This window comes from Camelus ferus, chromosome 22 (genome assembly GCF_009834535.1).
Source record: "Camelus ferus isolate YT-003-E chromosome 22, BCGSAC_Cfer_1.0, whole genome shotgun sequence".
Taxonomy (NCBI): Eukaryota; Metazoa; Chordata; class Mammalia; order Artiodactyla; family Camelidae; genus Camelus; species Camelus ferus.
Window position 1 is genome coordinate 25381545 of NC_045717.1, and position 25155 is coordinate 25406699.

The window sequence follows — 25155 nt, forward strand, 5'->3', positions numbered from 1 at the left end:
TGAGGAACCTCCAGGCTATCTCCCACCGCGGCTGCACCATTTTGCATTCCCACCAATCATGCACGAGGCTTCCAAGTCCTTCACATCCTCGCCAGGATGTGTAATTTTCCGTCTTCTGACAATAACCATCCTTATGAGTGTGAGGTGGTGTCTCATGGCGGTTTCGATTTACATGTCCCTGATGGTCGGTGATGTTGAGCATCTTTTTCTGTGTTTTTTGACCATTTGTGTGTCATCTTCGGAGAAGCGTCTGTTCAAACCCTCTGTCTGCACTTCACTAGGCGGTGTGTTTTGCTTTGCTGTTGCGCCAGCGGCGTTCTTTACCTGTTCTGGATCACGGAACCTTATCAGATACAGAGTCTGCGAGGATTCCCCCCACTCCATGAGCTCTTCCCATTCTCTGGGTGGTGGTCTTCAATGCACGAAAGGTGTTCATTTCAGCGCAGAGGGTGCAGCTCAGTGGTAAACACGTGCTTAGCATGCACGAGGTCCTAGTTTCTATCCCCAGTCCCTCCATTTAAAAAAAATGAAAAAATAAATAAACCTAATTACCTTCCCCCAAAATTAAAAAAAAATTTATTCATTTCGATGAAGTGCAGTAAATCTATTTTGTTCCCCCTTGACTTTTCTGTGGGCATTTCGCAGGGTTCTCAAACCCAGCATGTCCAAAAGTGAACTCAGAAGCCACCCCCAGCGCTGTCTCCCAGAGCAGCTCACTCCCACGACGGGCCCGCCAGCCCCATCCCGCCAGCCCCATCCCGCCAGCCCCATCCATGCCAGCACCCACCCTGCCGAGTCTTGCTCAAGTCCAGCCCCCACCCCACCTCCGCCCACCCAACTCCCCTCTGCTCCCCTAATCTTCCTCCTCCAGGACCAGCGTCTTCACTGTGCACAGTGCCCAGGGTCCATGATGCTTTTAGGGGCCCACTGTTTTAATTTCCTTTAAAATGGGAAGAAAACAATGAATCTAATAATCACGAATATATCATCATGCATCCAGCATGCAGGGTATCTGTCTGCATACCAACACCACGTAAAACAGAAATTTCACCATTTTCATACAGGAAGAGACCCACCGGGTCCCAAGGCTGCCCTGTTTCCTGCTCTCCTGGAAACAGCCAGACAGAGGTTTCAAGAGCCATACCAGATGGTGATGCCCTCTCGCGATACTCAAAAGCCTTGCATGGCCCCAGCACCCTCCAAATGAATGCAGATCCCAGGGCCCTGGGTGGTCTGCCCTTGGGGACCACCCTCCCCGCCGGCCCCCTCCGTGCTCCCCAGTCTCAGCAGTTGTGCTCCCCTCTCCTGGCCCCTGCACGAGCTGTCTTCTCCAATCGGACCAGTGGTCACCCCGGTAACCCCCACATCCTTCATTTGGGGGGAAACTCAGCCCCTGCCAAGGTCAGTTCCACTGTTATAAATCTTCCTAGAAAAACTCCAGAACCTCTTCCCTCCGTTTGCTATTTGGCTCTCATCAGAGGAGCCAGGTCCCCCACTCTCAGCACTGCTAACATTAGGGGACAGTCCTCTGTGGGGATGTCCCGGGCCCTGGGAGGGTGTGGAGCAGCCTCCCCAGCCCCCACCCACTCGATGCCAGGAGCCTTTCCAGTGTGACAACCACAGATGTCACCCGATGTTGCCAAATGTCCCCTGGAGGCAGAAATCACCCCTCCTTGGGAACAGCCGCATCAGAGTGGCCACCAGGTATGCACCTGCCTCCTCTGCCAGGAGCCATCCTGCTGTCCCCTCCTGGTGCCAGGGCTCGGCACATGTGACGTGCACCGCAGACAGCCCTGCTCATTCACCTCCCAGGGGCACTGCTGCGTCCGGCTGCCAGAGCAGAACGCAGCGGAGCTGTGCTGCGGACTGAATTATGTCCCCCCAAATTCCTGTGTGGAAGCTGTGACCCCCGAATGTGATTGCGCTTGGAGATGGAACCTTTAGGAGGTAATTCCAGTTAAATGAGGTTATAAGAACAGAGCCCTAATCCAACAGGATCGGTGTCCTTGCAAGAAGAGGAGGAGAAACATGCCATCTGCAGCAACACCGATGGGCCTAGAGACGGTCCCACCAAGTGAAGTAAGTCAGATAAAGACAAGTATCATATGATATCACTGTATGTGGGACCTAAAAATAATGGTACGAATGAACGCATTGACAAAACAGAAAGAGACTCACAGAGGGGAGGGTATAGCTCAAGTGGCAGAGCGCTGGGTTCAATCCCCAGTAGCTCCTCTAAAAATAAATAAACCTAATTACCCCTGCAAAAAAAAAAAAGCACTAAGAAAAAAAGAGAGAGAGAGACTCACAGCCATAGAAAACAAACTTGTCATTACTAAAGGCGGAAGGGGTGGGGAGGGATAAAGGAGGAGTTTGGGATTAACAGGTACAAACTCTGCGTATCAGATGGCCGGGGGAGGGTACAGCTCAGTGGCAGAGACTGTGCCTAGCAAGCGTAAGGCCCTGGACTCAATCCGTAGAACCGCCATAAAAATTAATAACTAAATATATAAATAAACCTAATTACTCCCCCCAAAAACAACAACAACAACCAAAAAAGAATTTCAAAAACCAAAGTTTAAACAACACAGAAAACTACATTTAATAACTTGCAATAACCTATAATAAAAAATATGGAAAAGAATATATGTGTATAACTGAATCACTATGCTGTACACCAAAAATGAACACAACAGTGTAAATCAACTCAACTTCGATTAAAAAAAAAAGTGGGAGAGAGAGAGGTGAGTCCTCATGTGTACACGGAGGAAGGGCCAAGTGAGACACAGGGAGAAGGTGGCCGTCTGCGGGCCAGGAAGAGGGCCCTCACCAGCAGCCAAACTGCCCGGGACCTTGATCTGGGGCTTTCCAGCCTCTGGAACTGCAAAGAATAAATGTGTGTTGTTTACTAACCTCCTGGGCTGTGGTGTCTCGTTACAGCCCACCTGTTGAAGCTGCATCCTGACTTGCCTGAGCGGCCTAATCCCGAGAAAGAGGATTTTCGTGTTGACCAAGACTTACTGAGCACCTGCTGTGTGACCAGCTCTGTGCAGGGAGTTAAAGATGCTAAACCCCTGCCTCGTGGAGCTGAGGCTGTGGTGCAGACAACAGGCACAGAAGTGAAAACGTAAAGGCAGAGATGTTGCTGTAAAGAAAAACAGAGAAGTGTGAGTGAAGGGAGGTCAGGTTCTTCTAGGAAAGTCCAAGGTGGCCTGTTTGAGGGCGACGCTGAGCTGAGACCTGGAGGAAGTGCCTCTGAGGCAGAGAGAACAGTGCGCACAAAGGCCCTGGGGCAGGGCCATGCCTGGCACGTTGCAGGAACATCAAGGATGTCCACGTGGAGCAGAGTGAATGAGGGAGAGAGAGGAGGTGAGGGCAGGGCAGGGGTGAGGCAGGTCCTGAATGGCCTCGTGGGTCCCCAGGGGACTTTGGGTATCACTGAAAATGCATCGGGGAGCTCACTTCAGCAATGTGTGTACTAAGATTAGAACAACACGGAGAAGGCTAGCATGGCCCCGATGCAAGGATGACACGCAGATTCGTGATGTGTTCCATGTTTTTAAAACCTTAAGCTCAAAATTATAGATTTCTTTATTTTTCATTCACAGGGAATTGAAATACGTGGTACAATGAAGTGGACAGGATAAATATTCCAGTTAGTTTTCTGCCTTTGAAAATTTTACAATAAAACCATTTCATTTTGTAAAAAAAATTATATATATATATAGTTAAATGCATCAGGAAACCCAGGGACAGTCTTGAACAGGAAGGACATGACCTCATTTCTGTTTTCAAAACTCTCCCTCTGAGCCAGGTTCACCCTGCTGAAGAAGGGAATTGTTAAAATATGGAAGGAGGGAAGGAATAAATCCTGGAGTGATGGAATGGAATTGGAGGGATCAGTGTGAACTCGCAGTTCCTAACCTGGATGGATGGATGGATGGAAAGATAGACAGACAGACAGATGACAGCTTTCAATGTAAATACATGAATCTGTCTGTGTGTGTATTTTCCAGCTCTGCTCACTGGAAGGGCCTGAGAGCAGCAAAGTCCCACTAGTCTGAGCACACCCAGCACCCAGATTTTGGTTTCTAAATACCATTCTCCATCAGCAGGAACCAAGCTCTGCCGAGAGGTGACTGATGCCAAGCGTGGAGCAGGGAAGGGACAAGGCGAGCTTGGAACATCTTGCAGGCCCAGAAAATAAGGAAGTGCTCAGAGAAATGTGGGGACATGTCAGATGACACAGGGGCCACCTCAGACGGGCTTCTGAATAGGGGACAGTTTGAGCATCTCAGTAGATAATTTTGGATTACTGCCCATGGCAACCACTGTGATAATGACTCAGGTGAGAAAGCGAAGCGGATCAGCGACAGCCTGAGGAGAGACAGGATGTTTACCTGGTCCCGAGTACGTCCTCACCAGGTCCCCATAACTTAGAAAGGGAAGACAGCAACCACCACGGCCCGGCTGACATCACCGGAGGTGGCACAGACAGGCTTTATGCACGTCCCGACACAACGCCCCAAGGAGAACACAGCGCCACTCCCAGGAGATCCCTGCCAAATGCGCGCAGCCTGACTGTGACTGAGAGGAGACACTACACAAACACGAACTGAGGGGCAGTGTGTAGGACAGCTGGGCTGCAGTCCTCAAAGCCGCCAATGTCCTGAGTACAAGGCAAGTCCGGGAACTGTTCCGGGTGGAAGGAGCCTGACAGACATGAGACTCCAACACACTTTGCAGCCCAGGATTTCCTTTTGCTGTAAAGGGCAGTATTGGGGCAACTGTGAAATCTGAATCTCGACCACAAACTAGGTAAAAAATACTGGGTCAATAGTATTCTCTCGACCACACATTTTTGACCATGACACTGTGGTTCTGCAAGACAGTGTCCTTATTGATAGAAAATACCACCTGCTGAGAATTTGGGGTTAAGGTAGCATTATGCCCACAATAAAATCGCAAATGGATTAAAAATTTTAAAAGGAGAGAGAAAGAGAGAGATGGAGCAAACGTGGTTAAAAAAAAAAAAAAAAGCCACACTTGGGGAATCTGGGTGAAGGGCATCTGAGAGTTCTTTGTACTATTTTTGCAACTTTTCTGTAAACCTGAAATCATGTCAAAATAAAAAGCCAATAGGAAAAGTGAACTTAAAGTAAAAAACCCAGCTCCCTCTGGCCGCATTACGGTGCGGGGGACGGATAGCGGAGAGTCCCACGGGCCTGCGCTCCAGCCTTGGCTGCTCTAGGTCCTGGTTCCGAGTCTCTGCACGAGTCGCTGCTCCTCTCTCAGCTGGTGTCCTCAACTGTACAACGGGTTCGTAATAATAACAGCATCTATCTTTTTAAAACATTGGTTTGGAAGGTCTAGCCCAGGACCCGATGGTGAGCTGAGCAACCAGTCCAAGGGTGGTCGGGGTGGCACGGGCGGGGGCGAGGCTGAAGAAGTCATGGAAACGGTGATCATGTCCCTCCCCTACATTCCCTTCATTCTCTTGCCATAGTCCCCATTTTTTAAAATAGAGGGTTCCCATTTTATGAGGAAGTAATATCAAGGCTTGGAGGTTGCACAGAAGTTGCACCATAAAGGATCTGAACCCCAGTCTGCATCTTGCCCTTCAGTCCACCGTCTCCCGCCTGCCCCCGCCCCCGTGTCCCATTTCACACGGAGCCCCCGATGCCTGTGGTTTCCCACGGCAGAGCATCTACCCCTCACCTTCCCTCCAGGTAGTTCTACTGGACCTGGCCCCACCCACTTACCTCGATGGCGCCGCGTGACTCAATCAGAGCATTTCTCCCAGCCACGGGCGTGGAGGCAATGAAGTCAGTCATGTGATCTTATTCTGACCAATCAGAGCATTTCCCTCTAGGCCTTTACGATTGAATGGGGGCAGGGGCAAAAGGTACAAACTTCCAGCTTAAATAAGTCGTAGGGATGCAATGTACAGCATGGGACTGCAGGTAGTAAGACGTGCTGCAGATTTGAAAGTTGCTAAGGGAGTAGATCTTAAAAGTCCTCATCACAAGAAAAAAGTGTTCTATAACTGTGTATGGTGAGATTGTTAACTAGTTTTATTGTGGTGACCACATCTCCACATGTATACAAATATCGAATCATTGTGTTGTACCCCTGCAACTAATATAATGGTATGTGTCAATCACACCTTTAAAAAAATTTAAACAGGGAAAACCATGTGACCCAAGAATGGCCAATCAAAGCATTCAACTCAGGCCACAATGAGGGAAATCAGGGTGTCACATGACCTGAGCCTGGCCAATGAGAATAAGCCCTAGGACTTAGGCTGTAATTAAGCAGAAGGAAGCCGCTGGGGTTGCTGAGCTGTCAGGATGGAAGCCTAAAGCTGCGGGAGCCTGCTGGCCACTATGGGAGACAACTGTCCCAGGAATAAAGACAACACAGAGCACAGAAAAGCTGAGAGTGGAGAGACACAGAACCCCTGGCCCTGGATCAAGCCATGCCTGAAGTCAGCTCTAACTTTCTGGATGTTCCATTCCACGCACTTAAGCCATTTCAGTTTTTCGTTTGTTTGTTCGTTTGTTTTTGTCACTTGCACTAAAAAAATCCTAAACAAAATGAGAGACAACTGCACTGAGCAAAATGATGCTGACTTGCATCAGGCTAGTAACTCTAGTTGGTGAGAAACAATTGGATTCTGGGTACATATGTGAAGCTGGGACCAGTGTGATCATTGATAGATTATAGCAGCATATTTGTTTGCATATTTAATTCCTATCTGGCTTCCCTGATAGATTGTAAGGTTGGGGTCAACGTAGATCACTGTATCCCTAGCATCTAGACCAGGGTCAAGCACACAGTAGGTCTTCAAACATTCTTGTTGAATGATAGCTCTGGGGGTGGAGGAAAAGGCAGGGATTCCAAAGATACATAAATAGCAGAATCTATCATTGCCCCTTTCTGAGCCTCAGTTTCCTTATCTGAAATATGGGGATAATAATTACTACCTCACTCACTCATTTCACAACCTGATTTTTGTACCGAGTATCAATCCTTTGCCAGAGCAAGCTGTGTGCTGGGACACAGCAGTGAACAAGACAGGCTCTCAGGGAACCTTTAATTTCACAAGGCTGACAGATAATAAAGAAGACAGCAATTAAACATGATCATTTCCAAGTGAGAAATGCTATTTTAAATAATAAAACAAGGTGATATAATAAAGAATGAGTTTTTTTCCCCATTGGACTGGTCAGGGAAGGCTTCTCTGAGGAACTGCTATTTAAGCTGACAAGAAGGATTAAGTCCATAGGAAAAGCTAAGGAAGAGCATTCTAGGCAGAGGGAACAGCAAGTGCAAAGGCCCTCAGGTAGGTCTGACCTTCCATGTCCAGGTGCCTTGTACTGTAGTGCTAGAAAAGAAAATCAGAAGCCAACCTGGGCACATAATAAGTGCCTGGTTAATGTCAGTTTACTCCCCATCCTTTTCCCAAGGCAAACAGCCTGGCAAATAGGAGGCATTTGTTAAACAAAGGAAGGTAGGAGAAGGGAAAATATAATATGATATAATAATCATTCATTTTCTCACTGAGTGGATTTGGAAAGGTATGTGAACTAAATCTGGCCAATCAGAGCATCTATTCAGACAATAAGTCTTGAATCAGGGTAATCATGTGACCCAAGCCTGGCCAATCAGAGGATTGTATTAAGCTAGAAACCGTACATCCAGGATGTCAGGTGTCAGCCATGAATGCTAAATGCTTTCTGAGTCCTGTCTTATTTAGTTCTCCCAGCAACCCAGTGGATACTTACAATACATTCATTCACCACTCATTCAGTACTTACAGTGAGCCGGGCACTGTTCTATATGCTAAGGGCACGGCTGTGACCAAGACAGACAGAAATCTCTCCCTCCTGGAGTTGACACTCTAGTTGGGGAGAAAGCCAACCAATAAACACATAAAGACATCACAGCCCAGATGGTGATGAGTCCCGTGTAGTCAGGAAAACGTGGACCATGTTACTGGGCTGGGGACTGCAGGGAGCAGCTGCCACAGGGCTGGGAAGAGGAGAGCAAGTAAGGCAGGGTACACCAGTGCAGGGCTGGGCCCCATTTTTAGTTAGGATTTTGACATTTTGTTCATCATGGAAATTTTTTTGTTATTTTTGATGTGTTCAAATATTGCCTTATGCAAATCAAAATCACGAGATACCATTTCACACCCAGTAGAATGGATATTTTTTATATATACACACACTTTTTTTTATAGGACAACAACAAGTGTTGAGGATGTTGAGAAATTGGAACTTTGTGCATCACGTTTGGGAATGTAAAATGGTGCCGCCACTGTGGAAAACAGCTTGGTGATTCGTCAAAGATTAAACACAGAATTACACTACAACCCAGGAATTCCATTTCTGGGTATACACCCAAGGGAAATAGAAGAACACATCCACCTGAACGCTTGCGTAGGAATGGTCCCGGCAGTATTATTCACAGTGGCCAAAATGTGGAAATGATCCAAGTGTCCATCAGCAGGTGAATGAATGGCTGCACAAAATGTGGTCCATCCTTACAATGGAACATTACTCAGCCACGAAAAGGAGTGAAGCACGACATACATCACAGCCTTGAGACTTTGATGCTCCATGAGAAGCCAGACACAAAAGACCACAGAGAACGTGAGTCCGTTTATATGAAAGGTCTACACAGAGACAGAAAGTGTGTTGGCACTTGCCAGGGGCTGGGGGAGGGGTGACTGCTAATGGGGGGTGGGGCTTCTTTTTGGAGTGACGGGGTGTTTTGGAAGTAGAAGTGAGAATCGCACAGCATTGTGAATGTGCTAAATGTCTCTAATGATACATTTTATGTATATTTTACCACAATAAAAAATCGATTGCATTAAAATAGCACCTATCTTGTTGACTGAGATTTTTGGTGCCTCCTTAAATTTTACACCTTAAGAAAGTATCTTACTTGAAAGTACCTTCATCCTAGTCCCAGTCCTGCCAGAATTACGCAGGGAAGCCACGATAAGGCTTCACTGAGAAGGTGATATTTAAGCCAAGACTGGAAGGAGACAATGGACTTAGCCAAACTGGGATTTGAGGGTGAACTTTCCAGGCAGCAAGAACAGTCAGTGCAAAGGCCCTGAGGCAGGACACAGGGCCCTGCCTGGCATGTTCCCCAAGCGAGGAGACCCATGTGGCCGGAGGATAGTGAGCCAGGGGGAGAGAGGGAGGAGGAGAGGGCAGGGATGGTACGCGGCAGGTTGTGTAGACCCTTGTGGACCATGGGGAGGACTTGGATTTTTACCTTGAGGGAGGTGGGAGTCCCGGAGGGCTGTGGGCAGAGGAGGGGCAGGACCTAAATCAAGTTTTTAAAGCCTCTGCTCCGCAAGGGAAGAGATTTTTGGCCTCCTTGGTCACTGCTGTATACCTCCACATGCTGGGCACACAGTAGGTGCAATAAACATTCACCGAGGGAATGAGTTCCACTGTGGGGTGCGGGGTGGTGAGGGTGCAGACCAGTAAACTCACGTTGCCCCAGGTCACCTAGCCCGGCTGTGGCAGGCCAGGGGCTTGAACCCAGACCCGGACAGCTGAGGCCCCAGCCCCTCCAGGCCGACCACAGGGAGGTCCCGCGCCTGCTCGGCGGCCACCTGTTTCCGCCCCATCCTCTGATTAATGGCCCTGCAGCGCCATGCATCATGCGCCAGCCAGCGCCTGGCTCTGCCCGGGAGGCCGCTGGGCCGGGCCCTCATTTGTAAGCAGGCTGCGAGGCTGGTCTCAGACTGTTGGAGACAGGAGACAGAACCCCGCCCCAACGTGGCCCCAGATGTGGCCCTGAGGACCCCAGGGAGAGGAAGGAGCAGGATGTGGTCCAGAGGAGGTGGGGATGGGTGGGACTGAGGGGTGTGGGGCGGCGGCTGCCCAGACAGGAGGATCTTCAAAAGCTCCAGTTCCCCCCAAGTTAATTATGCCATTAAGTCTCTTCCCTCCCAGCTTGCCGCCTTCTGCCCTGCCTTTCCCTCACCTGCTGACACTCCGTTCTTTCTGCCCCCAAGAGCTCCTCTGCACAGCAGGCCCGGCCCAGCCTGTGCCCCTCCCGAACGTTAGTTTGGGCCTCCTCCCTGGTCGACTGGCCTCCCGCCTTGCCTTCATCCATTCCCACTACCGGCAAGAATCTTCTACCATTCATCCTGGTGGTCTCTCTGCTGCTCTAAGCCAGGGCTTCTCAGCTGGGGGCGATTTTGCCCGGAGGATGCTCGGGACTGGGAGGTGCTCCTGGCATCGAGTGTGTGGAGGCCAGGAAGACTGCTCAACATGCCACAGTTCCTAGGATGGCCCGCCACAGAGAGTGATCCGGGCCAGCATGTCAGGAGTACAGACTGACAAGCCCTGCTCTAGACCCTCTCATGGCTCCCTAGTGCCCTCCAGGTACAATCCCAACTCCTCAGCCCAGAATGCAGGCACCTGCATCACCTGGGCCCCTGGCCCTTTCCAGCAAGTATTCCCACCAGCCCTTGTCTCCATGCCCCACCTGGAGGGGAAGTACTGCAGTTGACATCCTGATGTTGCCACCCACCAGCTACGTGATTTTGGCCAAGTCTCTAGGGTTAAAATGCTAAAAAAGAGACTGGTGCATAGTAAAAACTTATACAAGTGGGTTGGTTTACTATTATTCATAGTCCAGGTCAGACTTCTGGCTTCTCCACATGCTGAAAGGCCCAGAACTGGCCCCACGGTACTGTCTAGGGTTTGTTAAAGCAGTCATCAAGTGCCCTGATACTGGGAGCTGCCTGCCGAGATGAGGGTCAGAGGCAGGTGGCCTCCCAAGAGAAACGGTGTCTGGTCCCCAAGAGGCGGGGGCGGGGAGGATAGGGAGCAGGGCTGGTTTCTGGGCCTGTGACTTGGCAGCCCTGCAGGACCCTGCACTTCAAGGAAGGTCCCCATGCTTGGTTTCCTGCTCGGTTGTCACCATCTTGAAATCCCTGATCTGTTTTGAATAAGAGGGTTTCCATTTTCATTTTGCCCTGGTGCCCTGAGAATTCTGTTACCCCTTCCAACTGGGGACTCCAATATGATTCGTGGAGTCTGCATATTCTAGAACCATTAGGAAGAGTAAGCTTTCTAAAAGTCTGTGCCTCTTCTCTTATGGCACTGGGACCAGGGAGACCCTGCATTCTCAGAGCTCACCTGTGGCCCTGTTGGATGCGGTCTTATTTAATATTTTCCTCATTGTGAATTTTTGACCTTAATTTTTATTTTTAAAAATATTGTGTCAAAGTACTATTTTATCTTGAAGGGTATTTTGGTGGAAGGGGCTTTTATTTTGCTAATTCACTTCAACCTAGTCCTGGCCCTGCATCTGCCCAGGAAAGGAGACCAGGGTCCTAATTCTTTATTTTACATATGGGAAAACCCAAGGCCCAAAGAAGTTACACTCATCCGGAAGGCAAGATGCATAGGTGATGATAATGGTGATAATTAAGACTCTGTATATTTAGCCTTTGCTGGGGCTTAACATGCATTATTTCAACAGCTTCTTCGAGGCCTGTGCTCTACATGGCAAGGAGAGAGCGTCTATCAAAGTCCAGGTCAGTCCCGTCCCACCTCTGCCCACAGCCCTCCAGGGCTCCCACCCCTCACAGCAAAAGCCCACGTCCTCCCCACAGCCCACGAGGCCCTGTGCCATCTGCGAGGCCCCGTCACCAGCTAAAGAATTTGCAGAGCCCAATGCAAAACAAAACTGAGAGGCCCCTTGTTCAAAAATTATTAGGCCTTTCCAGACCACAACAGCAGATCATTAACCCAGGCGCAGGCTCTTCTGGGAGCAGGGCCCCTGTGTGAACGCATGAAGCCACTGGCCCAGCCTCCCTGCCCTCCTTTCCTCCCAAGCACCCCACCCCCACCCGGTGCCAGGCACAGTCCTGCCTCAGGGCCTTTGCACTGGCTGTTTCTGCCTCCTTGAATAAGCCACCACCCCCTAGCCTACTGGTTCCCTCTCTCACCTTCAGGTCCTCTTAAGGGCCCAGGAGTCCCTCTCTGACCTCTCTCTGTTTAAAATCGCACTTCCTCCACCCTCCCTCCTGCTTTATTTTCTCCATAGCTGTTACCACCATCTGACTTGCCAGAGGCTTGGCTCAGAGATTTGTGTCTCCGTCTCATGTCATCTCCACCAGGGTCGGGACTTTGTACCCCCTCCCACCCCCACGTCCTGGAGCAGGGCCTAGCACACAGTAGGCGCTCGATAAATGTGTGTGGAAGGTACGGTTCCCATGAGGTATCACCACTGCCCTCGTACAGAAGAGGAAACTGAGGCTCAGAGAAGAGCCAGTGAGCCAAGGTTACGGAGCATGTCCCTGGCACGCGTCCGGGTCGCGCCATGACAGCGCCGGCGGCTTAGATGGGGGCAGCTGGGCCCCTGGCTCTGACAGACGGGGAAACCGAGGCCCAGGCCGCCGCTGGGGCCACCCAGCCGGGAGGGGCCGCGACGAGGCGGGGGCGCGCCGGGCCCAAGGTCACCGCGCCGGCCGGCCCGGGGGAGGCGGATGGGTGGGGATCCACGGGCCTCCCCGGGCGCGCGCCCCCCCCCCCGCCTTCGGCGGCGCGCACGGGGCCCGGGAAGCAGCAGCGGCGGCGGCGGCGGCAGCAGCAGGTGGAGCCGGAGCCTCCGCGCAGCAGAGGCCGCGGCCACTGCCGGCGTCGCCGCCATTAGACAATAGGAGCGGCGGCCGGGCGTGCGGGGAGGCGGGCGGCGGGGAGGGGCGGGGAGGGGCGCCGGGCGCGCAGGAAGCGGGGCCCGGGGCGCGCCGGGGCCGGGCTCGCGGGGAGGGGGCGCAGGAAGCGGGCGAGGCCGGGCGCGGGAGGCGGCGGCGGCGGCGGCGGCCCCGGGAGCTGCCGATCGGCGCCGGGACAAAGGCGCGGCCGCCCGGCGCCCCGAGCAGCCCGAGCCGGGGCGCACAGCCGGGGCGCAGCCCGCGCCCCCCGCCGCGACTGACATGATGTTTCCACAAAGCAGGCATTCGGTAAGCGGGCCCCGCCGGCCCGGCGCACCCCACCCCCCGCTTCGGGGCCCGGCACCCACCCCCAGTTCCCGGCCGGGCCATCTCCCCGCCTCCAGGCCCTGCGTCCCCCTAGGTCCTGACCCGGCACCCCCAGTTCCCAGCCCGGCCATTCCCTCCCCCAGGTCTGGGCCCGGCACCCCCCAGGTCCGAGCCCTCGCCCCTCGCCCCAGGTCCTCGCCGGGCCATCCCCCCACAGGCTCCCAGCTCGGCGCCTCCCCCAACTCCTGGGCCCAGTCCCTCCAGCTCTGGGCCCAGCGCTACTCCCCCCCCACCACCGCCGCCGGCTCCCGGGCTCCCTCCCATGCCCGTAGCTCCTGGTCCCCCTCCCAGCTTCCGGGCCCAGAGCCCCCCCTAGCTCCCAGGCCAGGTCCCCTTCAGCGCCCAGCTCAGACACCCCCAACCGCACAGCCCCTAGGCCCTGAGCTCCCCCCACCAAGCTAGGCTGGGCCTCGGCGGCCTTGGCCTCTGGCCTGGGGCGCCCTGGGAGCTCCACCAAGCACCTCTAACACTGGGGCTGCTATCGGGGCCTGGGAGTAGGGGGAGACCCGAGGCGCACCCCTCCCGGAAGAACGCGGCCCGGAGGAAGAGTGCTAGGAATCTGGGGTGGGACCCCGGAAGATTTCGGGTGCTGAAAGAGGCCTCTCCCCTAAAGAGACTTTGCAAGGAAGCCTGGCCCCCCAACTTGGGGAGGGGGCTCTCTAGGACGCGTTCTCCCCCCTCCCCGAGGCAGTTGGGGGGCTCAGACATACCACCCCTCCCCGCGCTTTGGAAGCGCGGTAGAGGGCGCACCCTGCCCCCCACCAAGGGCGGGCCTTCAAACGCACCCCCGCAGCCTAGGGGTGGCGGGGGACGAGCAGCTCCGGGCGCACCCACCCCCTCGGCTTCACGGGGAGAGGCGGGGGCAGGAAGCGAGGGCGGGGGCCGCGCCAGGGGCTGTAAACACAGCCCGGGAAGTGGGGCGGGAGGGGGGGCGCTGCAGCTGCGCCGGCTGCTGCCTCAGGACCGCCCAGGAGGGAGGTGGCCGGCGGCCCTGCGGGGTCCTGAGCCCGCTCGCCCCCTCCCTACAGGGCTCGTCGCACCTTCCCCAGCAACTCAAATTCACCACCTCGGACTCCTGCGACCGCATCAAAGATGAGTTTCAGCTGCTGCAGGCTCAGTACCACAGGTGAGCTGGGGGCTGGCAGTCCCTGCCCAGGGAGAAGGTGGGACTCCCCCTGCTCAGATGGCAAGACGGAGGCCTGGGGCGAAGGTTGTGGCCCCTGCTACGTACCGACACTCGGAATAGCATAGGTGCTGAGTGTCTCATATGGCAGGCCCTGCCTTAAGCACTGACAGATACTGAATTCATTTAGTCTTTAAGACAGTCCCATTTCACAGATCAGAAAACCGAGGCACAGAAATTTGAATTCTTTGCACAGACTCAGCTGTCTGGTTTCAGAGCTCTCTGGTTTCTCCCCACCCTGACCCCAGTCTGCACTGGATAAAAGACCTCCCAGCAGCTGGAACTGGGGGTAGACCTTCCACCTCCCCGCTCACCCCCGCCCCCTGGGAGAACGCCTGCAGCCTGTATCTCTCTCTGCCTTTGGAGAAAGGGTTTCTGGCACCTGGTGGATTTCCCTCCAGAATTTAACCTGACATTTCTAAAGGGCTTGCCCGGTGCCAGATTTAAGGGGAAGGACTACTATTACCTTCATTTTACACTAAGAGAAACTGAAGCCCAGAGAAGATAGGGATTTCCTGGGGTTGCCCCGCAAGGAAGTGGCAAAACAGATTTGTACCCAGTCTCTGGGTTGAAGATGCAGATTCTCAAGGCTCTGCTATGGCTGGGCAGGGGGAGGGCTTTGCCTGGGAATCAGAAGTGGGTCCACAGCCATAAATACTGGTGAGGTCTTAGGCCATCTCTGGACCCCCATTTACCCACACTCCTTTGAAGGATCCTGAGTTTTCTCCAAGAAGAAATGGGAAAAGGTGCTATATATCTTTTTCTTTGGGGGTACTTCTCATGCATGGGAACATACATGCTTTTGTTTAATCTTCTCTGCCATCTTGTCATTGTGCCCATTTTAAGGATGAGGAAACTGAGGCACCGATGGTTGAAGGACAGGCCCAGGAACTTTGTTCTGGTCCCGTGAGGAGGAAGGTTTAGGGGCTTTGCCTGGCAACCCTGGCTTTTCTGAGCCTCTCCAGGAGGTCCTCCCCTCCCTGCCTGGTGCAAGCGCAGTTCACAGTGAGCATGGGGGCTGAGCTGATTCCAGAGACTGGGGGTCCCATTGCTGCCACAGCGCTGTGTGACCTCGAGTAGGCCAGACCCCTCTCTGAGCTTTGGAGTCTCCACTCCCTGGGCTGGGCTTGCTGCTATACAGTGAGGCAGTCCTGTCATGTTGGTGGCTCATACAGTATCTGCCAGGCCCTCAGGAAGGACCAGAAATGCAGAATTTGGAAAGAAATTGCCTGATTTTTTTTTTAATCGGTGGCAACAAGTGCACTACTTTTAAAGAAAATTAGAAAAACCAACTGTGGCTCACCCCTGAACTGAGGTGCACACGTCGCCGTCAGTCTGGTGGCGTGAAACTCCGGTCTCCTGGGGTGACCATGAGATCAACGAAGCATTTATTGGGTACTGACTGTATAGCAGCATTAAGAGCGTTTCTGGTCTTTAATTCATTCCATCCTCACCGCCCCACCCCAGGAGGTTGGTACCCAACAGACTTGGAGACTGAGGCCTGGAGAGGTAGTGGGATTTGCCCAGAGTCACACAGCATCAAAGAAGCAGGGCTGAACTTTGAACCCAGTCTTCCTGTCTTGAGTTTGTGCTCTCAGCTCTCTGCCTGTCACCCCGAAACCTTTGAGGGAGGCCTTTGAGACATGCCTGAAGCTCATCCTTGCCGGGGGAGGCTGAGAGAGGCAAGGGGGTCCTGATTTCTATTAGCGAATGGTGACAAGTTACACCCGCCTCCCAGGGAAGTCAGGGCCCACAAGAAGGTCTGGAGACTCCTTGGTAAGTCCGGTCCAGATCCCTGCCAGCCAGCTCCCGGCCCTGGCAGCCTCTCTGGCGCTATCTATTCCTCCCATGCTGGAGAGTTTCCCCAGAGGTTGAGAGCGTGACCTCTGAAGCCAGCTTCCTGGCTGTGTGACCTTGAGCCAGTTCACTCAGCCTCTCTGGGCTTCCACTGCAACCTCCGTGAAAGGAGAGTGACTTAACAGGCCGGACCTCGCCGGGTGTCAGGGTAGGGAAAAGTGCCTTGGGCTCCCGGTCTGACCGGCAGTCAGGGCATTTGCTCCGACTCCTGCTATTTTTATTACTATTTTTATTGCTTTCTCTGCCCCTAGATCTGCGCGGTTGGTTCCATAATCCCCACTGTCTAACTAGGGCCTCTGAGGCTCCCCCTGCCCTATTTCCATAGAGGAGGAAGTGTCTGTCCCCCACCAAAGTTTGGGGCTCCCCTGCGCAAGGAAGGGATCTCAACCCAGCCTCCACCACCCCCCTCCTTGTTCTTCTTCAGTCTGAAACTAGAATGTGACAAGCTGGCCAGCGAGAAGTCGGAGATGCAGCGTCATTATGTGATGGTAAGCCAGCACCCCACCCCCCAGGTCCAGTGGGAAGGGATGGGGGACCCCAGACCTCCCTCCAGCACTGGCAGCTACAGCCCTAACACTGGTCACCTCCTCTGAGAGGTGCGAGGAGTCGAGGTCTGCCCTCCATTCAGCAGGCCCCTGGGCTGGGCTGAGTCCGCCCTGCTAGCCTGGCTGCCTGCCCAGGCAGTGGCCGAGGTGCCAAACCACCGGGTTGCAGCCTGGGCCTGCCAGGTCCCCCGGCTGTCCTTGGCAGCAGAGGAGGCAGCCGCTGTGAAAGCCAGGAACTGATGTGGGGGAGTGCGGATCTCTCCACTCCCTCCCAGGGTCTGGGCATCCCAGGTTTAACCCCTCCTCGCTCAAGCTTTGGAGGACTCCTGGCGGCCCCTCCCCAGGCAGGAGGCTGACACTCTTGGAGGTGGGGATGGTTGGCACTGCATTCTTTGTCCTGACATTTGACACCCTGCCCATGCACCCTGCCAGAATCACTTGCTCAGTTTCATACCCACCAGGTGGCGATTTACGCATCCAAACTCCCTACCTTTGTCCAGCCCAGAGCACAGTTCTCCCAGGCTATGGGGGCAGACACAGACTCCCTGGTCTCAGAGGGATGGGGCTAGGGCAGAGAGAGGGGATGGGGCTGGGGCAGAGAGAGGGACCCAGGACTGGGGGACTCCAGAGTGGGGTGCTCCCCATTTGAAAAAGGCTGCATGGAGAATGGGGCATTACAGCTGGGTCTTGAAGATTGAGTAGGAGCTTGCTGGGCAGAGAAGGGGAGACCACACAAAGGCCTGGGAATGAACTTGGCTCTCGCCACCCACCCTCCCAAGGGTGATGCGGAGCCATGGGATGGTTTAGAGCCCCCCGGGGAGGGGGCAGGTCGGATCTGGGGCGTGAGGAGGGGGACTGCTGGCCCCAGAGCCAGACCCAGCAGCCCAGCGGGGTTTGTTTATCCTCGATTATTTATACCCAGGAAGGCAAACTTCCCCGGAGTCCAGGGCCACCCGCAGACAAGACACATAAAGATAAAAGATTAGGAGCCTTGGAATGTGTGTGTGTGTTGGAGGGCGATCATTATTCCAGAAACCAGGGCACCCAGGCTGCCTCTGGGGCCCTGAAGCTCCCCTGGCTTCCCCAGCGGCTCCACCAGGCACCTGGGCCCCCCCCCAACCCTCCTGGTGCGGGTGTCTCCCCCCTTCCACCTCCCTCCCTCCTGCCTCCCTCCTCTCCTCTCCCTGCTGTCTCTCCATTTCTCCCTTCCTCTGCCTCTTGCTGTCTCCCCGCTTTGTCTTTCTGTCACCTCCTCCCCCCCTTCTTTGTCTCTGGAACCCCCCCACCCGCCCCCATTTCGCGCTCTCTGTCTCCCCCCACGCAGTACTACGAGATGTCCTACGGCTTGAACATTGAGATGCACAAGCAGGTACTCCTCTTCCCCCCCCCCCCGCCCACTTCAGCACCCCCAGGCAGGTAGGAGCCCGCCCCACCCCTTGGCTGAGCACCAAGTCCTTGCTGGTATCCTGTTACCTCTGAAGCCCCCCTCTTTTCTTTCTCAGGCCTCCCTGGGAGGTTTATCTCCCTAAGGGGGAGGGGCAGAGACTTTCTAGGACCTGCCACCCCTACCATTGTCTCCCCCTTGTGATGGTGGGAGGAGGGTGACCTGTGCCAACACACCATGGGACCCCCAGATTGCCCCTTGCCCTCCAGCCTCGCTCTTGCCATCTGTGCCCTGACGAAGCCAAAATCGGGTGTATCATGGGATAACGACGCCAGCTGCCCCCACCCACCCTCCCTCCCTCCCTTGGAGCCATCACCACCTACCAGGCCCCAAGTGGCTGGGCCTGGATTCCGTCCACACTGTGCCCTTAGCAGCAGGGCAGAGAACCAGACTCCGATGCCCCTTTTGCCACTGGGTGCCCATGGGCCTGATGAGTTGCTCCGACCCTGGGCCGAGCTGGCCCCCTCTTAGATTAGACAGAACCCCCGGGCCTCCTGGGGCTGGTCTGCACCTGCCCGGAAGCCCGCCCGGGGCTGAGACGTCTGCGTGTTCCAGGCTGAAATCGTCAAGAGGCTGAATGGGATATGTGCCCAGGTCCTGCCCTACCTTTCCCAAGAGGTGAGTGGAGCCCCCAGGGCTGCGGGGAGGAGGAGGGAGATGGACTTTGAACTTTCCCCCGCCCTCTCCACTGCAGCATCTGGTGCTGGGTGCCCTGGGGCACACGCCTTCGCTCTCTGGACCTCCCAGCCACCAGCTAGCCTGTGGAGAATTCCCCAGGCTGGAGAAACCCCAGAGGTGCAGGGCAGTGAAGGGAGGGGCCTCACCCTGCTGTGGAATTCCCAGCCCGAGTGAGTCATTTCACTGTAAAAATGTCAGCTACGCAGACGCACCAAGAATTGTGTTCCCTGCCTTGCTTCTGCCTCTCACCCTCCTGAGATTCATCTTCAGGGCCCTGCCGGCCACTCCTGGCCCAGGACAAGAGGATATATGGCAAGGCGCTCCTCACAGACGCGGATGGACAGACACAGACTTGCACAGGTGCAACACACACAGACACACAGGTGCACACAGAAGCACAGATGTGCAAACAGAATGATGCAGACACGCAGACACCCAAGTGGACACACAGCTGCCCACAGAGGCAGACGCACTCACACCCCCGGGGGAACCAGGTACCCAGCTCTTCCTCATCTGCCTCCTGGACGTCTAAGACCTTTGGTGTGAGGCCCACTCCACACACACACACACACACACGTCTGGGTCACATAAGGCCCATCTCCTCTCTGCCAGATTTACTGTTGGTAATTCACCGTTTCCTCCTCCATCCCTGCCCATATCTCGGGGTCTTTCAAGTGATGCCCAGGGACAGTTCCAGGCGGACACCATGAAAGCCTCCAAGAAGGGGGTTCCTGGAACCCTGAAGACCTAGGCTGTGGTTTCCTTTCATGACAGGCTTCCTGGTAGCCAAGGCAAAAAAAAAAAAAAAAAAAAAGGAACCTGGCAGATTCTAGCATCTGATGGCAGGAGAGACAGATTTTCAGGGAGGGCTGGGGATGGGGGCAGGGATTGCTCTGAACCTAGACTTCTACCCCAGCCCAGAGGAGAATTCACTGGGCCTTCCCCAGCTGTGGAAGAAGAGGTGCTTAAATGAGCAGATCTCAGAGCACAGCCTCTGAGCTCTTAGGACCAGGACTTGCCTGTCTGGTTGGCCAGGTTGTACACTGCACTGTTACACTGCACGTGGCATTGGATAGGTCATGGTCTGGGGTTTCTCAGACGCACCTGCAGGCTTTTTCCCAAGATTATGGTACCAGCTCCTTGGGGTCTTCTGTGCATCTCCATTTCTCCCATTTTCTAGATGAACAGACTAAGGCCTGGGGAAAGGAAGTAACTGGAAAGAAGGAGATTTCGGGGTTGGGGGGCAGCTGGGAAGCCCTGGAGAGGGAGGGCTCCCACAGCCCAGATGGGTGTGTGGCTCCTGCTGGGCTCTGTGCCACAGCCCCCAGCAAGATCAGGGCGACTCATTTTACTCATCTCCACCCCACCCCCTTCCAGCACCAGCAGCAGGTCTTGGGAGCCATCGAGAGAGCTAAGCAGGTCACTGCTCCTGAGCTGAACTCCATCATCCGAGTATGTCGGGATCTTGGCGGGTGTGGAGGGAGGGAGGGAGGGCCAGAGGTGGCTGACACTCCCCTTCCTCTGCCCCTGCAGCAGCAGCTCCAAGCCCACCAGCTGTCCCAGCTGCAGGCTCTGGCCCTGCCCCTGACCCCACTGCCTGTGGGGCTGCAGCCCCCTTCGCTGCCGGCGGTCAGCGCAGGCACCGGCCTCCTCTCGCTGTCGGCGCTGGGCTCCCAGGCCCACCTCTCCAAGGAAGACAAGAACGGGCATGACGGCGACACCCACCAGGAGGATGACGGCGAGAAGTCCGATTAGTGGGCTGTGGGGGTGGGGAGGTGGGGGTGGGCAAAGGGAGATAGACACGGAGAGAGGGACTTTCAGTGCAAGACACATCGTAGCTCGGGATTGGCCAAACGCTGGTAATGTTTATGGTAGCTGCCTGCTGGGGCCCTCGCCCTGCACGTGTGCCACCCCCTGGCTTTCCTCCTACACCCGGACTCCTGGCCTCCCTCCTCCTCCCCTGCAGCCGGAATGGGCGCATACCTGCTCATACCGCAGATGAGGCAAGCTGAGGCCTGGAGGCGCAAGTGGGAGGCCAGGTCAGAAGGGAGCAAAGCCTCATGAGGTCCAACCCCGCTACCCCGCACCTCCCCGATTCACACACGTGTAACTGACAGTCTGCCCGCCGGGGACCCTCCTGGCACACCCGGCCTCCCACCCCGGCACTGCATGCAAACACAACGCTAGCCGCCCCTTCCCGCCACCCTGGGCGTCCTGCGTCCCCCCTTCTGCCCACTCACCCTCTGCTGGTCCCCACACCCACCTGGTCCTCTCCCCTCGCCCATGAAAGAGGGGCCGGGACAAAACGCGCTTAGCCTGGGGAGCAGGGTGGGGCCGGAGACCCAGAATTCCCTTTCTCCCCTTCCCGAATAAAGATGAGGGTACTCAAGTTGTCTTGGTTTTTATTTTATTTTCCCCCCTTTTTCCAGTATACTAGCTTGTCTTTTAAGAAAAGGGATATTAAAAAAAAAAAAAAAGACAAAAAAATGTTAAAAAAAAAAAAAAGCAACACCCACACCTGTGTCTGTATATAGCCTTTTAGACTGTCAGCTTTTGTTGTGTTCAGTCGTTTGATCTCTACAGAGAGAAGTAAAAATGCTGTATTGAGGGTGGGCTTAGCTGTGCCTTTCAAATAAAGACGTGAGAAGGTTGGTTGCCGTGTTCCTGCCTCTGTGTTGCGGGCTGCTCGAGCTGTCTGCCTTCTGCGGGGAGGAGGGCTTCCTTCAAGTCTGAGCCCCCTTCTCTGTTACGAGGGGGTATTCAGAGTCCTAGCGGAGTGGGACTCCCCAGCTTGACTCATAGCCCAGAGAGGGTAGGCTGAGGTGCTTGGTCACACAGCACCGCCTAGGTGCTTGTGGTCTAGCCAGCTGTTTAGACAGGCAGGCAGAGGGGCTCAGAAGAGCTAGGGGGTCGCAGAGCTGGTTAAGTGGAGCTGGTTTCTGAGTCCCAAGCCAAGGGGCTCCTGAAGAACATTCCTCACCCTAGAGACAGGATGTTGAGACTGGAATCCGCCCCCACTGCACATACACAGATCCCTTTTTCTAGATCAGAGAAACAGACCCCCAGTCGGACCTCAACCCTCCAAGGACCACTTAGAGGCTGCTCTCACCCCACTGCATCCAAGATGGACCACCCCCTGGGGGACCGAGAAGGAAAGGTGATTTCCCTGGTGCACCTGGCATTTGAGCCAAGAACTTAAGGCTGTCCACTCAGGATATAGAGGGGAGTGGGGGCTGCCATCCTAACTTTGCAAGATCTATGCAAGGGCTGCGTGGCATAGAAATCACACCCTCAAGGAGCTGGGAGCGCCAAGGAGGTCCAAGGACATCTCACCTGCCTTCCCAATCCAGTGGGAGCCAAGGGCACAAGGAGGGATGGAGTGAGAGAGGGAGGGATGATGACAGAGGAGGCAGAGAGGGGACAGGGGTAACTCTCCTACTGGGTCCCACCCCTCCCCCACTGCAGTGAAAGCACCTCCCAAAATGCCCGTGTGACAGGGTCACTGCCTGCTTAACATTCATCCTTGTGTTGACAATCAGAACTCACCTCTGCCACTTGGGGAGTGTAAATTGTTACATCCACCTCAGAAGGCTGTTTGGTACCCAGCAATTCCCCTGAATTTGGATGCTGGGTCCATCCAACAGAAATGCCACTGAAGTGTTGAGAGCAGCTGTAGTTAGTCATCATTGCCCCAAACTGGAAACCACCAGCTGTCCATCAAGGGTAGGATGGATATGCTGTGATGTTAGTTGCCTGTGGAATATTATGCGGCCAGGAAAAGGGAGAGGCCACTGCACTCAACACCATGCGTCTTGCACACCTAACACTGAACAAAAGAAGCTGGTACAAAACAGTACATGCTGTGTGATTCCATTTATCTAAAGAAAAAAACAGGCCCCAGTGACTTATAGTATCAGATGTCATGGGGTTATCTTTGAGGAAGGGACAAAAGCAACTTCTAAGGGTAATGGTAACTTGGGGATTGATTACATGAGTGTGTTCACTTTGTGACAATTCATTGAATTGTTCACTTAGAACCTGTACACTTTTTTATGTGTTCTATTTCACAATTTTTTTTTAATTATCCTTTATTATCTTCTTTTTGGGGGGTGGTAATTAGGCTTACTTATTTTATTTATTTATTTTAATGGAAGTACTGAGGATTGAATCCAGGACCTCAAGCATGCTAAGCATGCACTCTACCACTATGCTATATCCTCCCCCTATTTCACAATTAAAAAAAAAATTACTTTAAAATAGACTATCTTTGGCCTCCCTGATCCTTGGAATAAATTCTAGGCCCAGGGGACCCTGAGGGCCGGTCCTGCTACCTACACCTCTCGTCATTCCTCCTGCAGCCATGTTGAAACATCTTGCTGTTCCTTGCCTGGAGGACTTTGCACATGCTGTTCCTTCTGCCTGGAACAGTGTTTTTTTTTCCCCCTCTCCCACGTTCTAATCCCACAGATTAGACTAAGACTCCTAGCAATCACTTCTGAAGGCCGCTCTGAACTTGGCCCCAAAGCAAGATTCTTTGATACTCCCCAGACCGAGGCCTACACAAATTCCAAGTGGAAAGGGACCAGCAGCTGTTATTAATATGTCACACAATGGCTCCTGGCATGCAGTCTCCAGGGTGGGTTTAAATCCTGGCTCTTCCTCTCACAGCAGAGCGATCCAGGGAAGTGGCTTCACCACTCTGGATCTTGGTTTCCCTATCTGTAAAACGGGTATAACCACAGAACCCACTGTTGTCACGAAGATGGATCATATTATTTACAATCACAGCCTGGCACAGTTATTTATTCATTCACTGAGCCCCCACTCCCAGCCCCAGCAACACAGCAGGGACCAGGACAGACATACGTCCCTGCCCTTGTGGCTGGGGTAGACAGATGCATTAGGAAAACACAACATGTGTCAGCGGGTATGTGGGTAGAGACCAAGGCCGAGAAGGGATGGGGGAGTGAGGCCAGTGAAGTCACTTGTCTGATCTGTTTCTGGGAAACTGTTCAGAGGATTAGCAGAAAGCTGGCAAGGGCTTACCAGCCATCAGCTGATATTATTATTATTATTACTGATGTTGCTGGCAGATGAAGGGCGCTGGGGTGGGGGGCCTCACAAGGCTGACAGTGTCCCCCTCAGGAGTCTTCTCCTAAGAAGGAGGGGCCTGCCCAGCCACGGACAGGTCTGTGACCTGGGGTCTCTCTGGGCCTCGGAGCCTCATCCCGCCCGGTGGGCTCGGTCCCCAGGTCCCCCGAGGAGTCCGCAGCGGGGCGCGTGACCAGGAGGTCCTGGGAGGGCCCGATCTCGGCCAGGAAGCTGGGGCGGGCGGAGGTGCGGTCTCCAGAGCCCTCCTCCCCGCCGCGGCCTCCCGCGCTTAACGACCGCGCCGCCGGCAACCTCGGCTAATTGATCCGCTAATGGGCCCCGCTCCGCGGCCGCGCCTAATGAGGCGGGAGGATGGGGAGGAGGGGACGGTGGGAGACAGTGGAGGGGAGGAGGGGGAGAAGAGGGAGGAAGGGAGGGGAGAAGAGGAGGGAGAGATAGAGGACGGAGAGAAAGGGGGGGGAGGGGAGAGAACGGAGGGGAGGGCGGGGGGAGGAGGGAGGGCCAGAGGGAAGGGAGGGGGTTAAGGAAAGGAGGGAGGAGGGAAAGCAGAGGACGGGGGTGGGGATGGGAAGGAGGGAAGTAAGGGAGTGAAGGGGCCTTGGGGGAGGGAGGGAGATCGTGGGGAGGGACGGAGAAACTCCGGAGGGGGCGGGGGATGAGGGGGTAGCCAGCGCTGTGCCCCCAGCTCCTTGGGCACAGGACTTGAAGGAGAGGAGCAGAGGGGACTGGGTGCACCCATCCCCAGTCCCCCTCCCAGACCCTCGCCCTTTCTGGGAGTACCCTTTCCAGCACCCTCCCTGTTTCCTGGGGTCTTTCCAGGGAGGGATCTGTGTGCATGGAGGGTGTACAGGTCCCTGACTCACTCTGATGTCCCCGCTGTCCTCAGTGCTGGAGTCTCACAGCCCAGCCCCTAGAGCCAGGCCCACCTCCTCCTCCTAGAGGTGTCCAGGACTAACAGATTCCCCAGCCAGGGAGAAAAAAAGTCCTCTGAAGGCCAGTGAGGACTAGGACATGACACATTAAACATTCACCACCCAGGCGGGCCAGGTACATCTGCCGCCTGAAATATTGATGTGGTCTTCCTCCTCCCAGAGTCAACTGCCTCTGTGTTTGTGGCTTGAACTTGGATTTGGAGGAGAATCAAAAAGGAGCTGCGGTGACAGTGAAATCGGGGATCTTGGAATGACCGTACACTCTCCCCATTGTGCAGACAGGAAAACCGAGGCCAGTCGAAGGGCAGGAAGTTGTCAAA

General features: G+C 54.6%; 1 protein-coding gene and 1 non-coding gene across 2 annotated transcripts; both read left to right on the forward strand.

Moving 5' to 3' along the window:
- The first annotated feature begins 3458 nt into the window (after positions 1–3458).
- On the forward strand, positions 3459–3561 carry LOC116659156. The gene has a single exon (XR_004314440.1). It is a non-coding gene; the product is annotated as a U6 spliceosomal RNA (small nuclear RNA).
- A 9267-nt stretch (positions 3562–12828) lies between these two features.
- On the forward strand, positions 12829–21443 carry TLE5 (TLE family member 5, transcriptional modulator). Its single transcript, XM_032466008.1, has 7 exons — positions 12829–13006; positions 14113–14210; positions 16549–16612; positions 17994–18038; positions 18669–18731; positions 20169–20243; positions 20325–21443. Exons 1-7 carry the CDS (start codon positions 12980–12982, stop codon positions 20544–20546), a joined length of 594 nt encoding a protein of 197 aa, XP_032321899.1. The 5' UTR covers positions 12829–12979; the 3' UTR covers positions 20547–21443.
- Positions 21444–25155: the final 3712 nt, after the last annotated feature.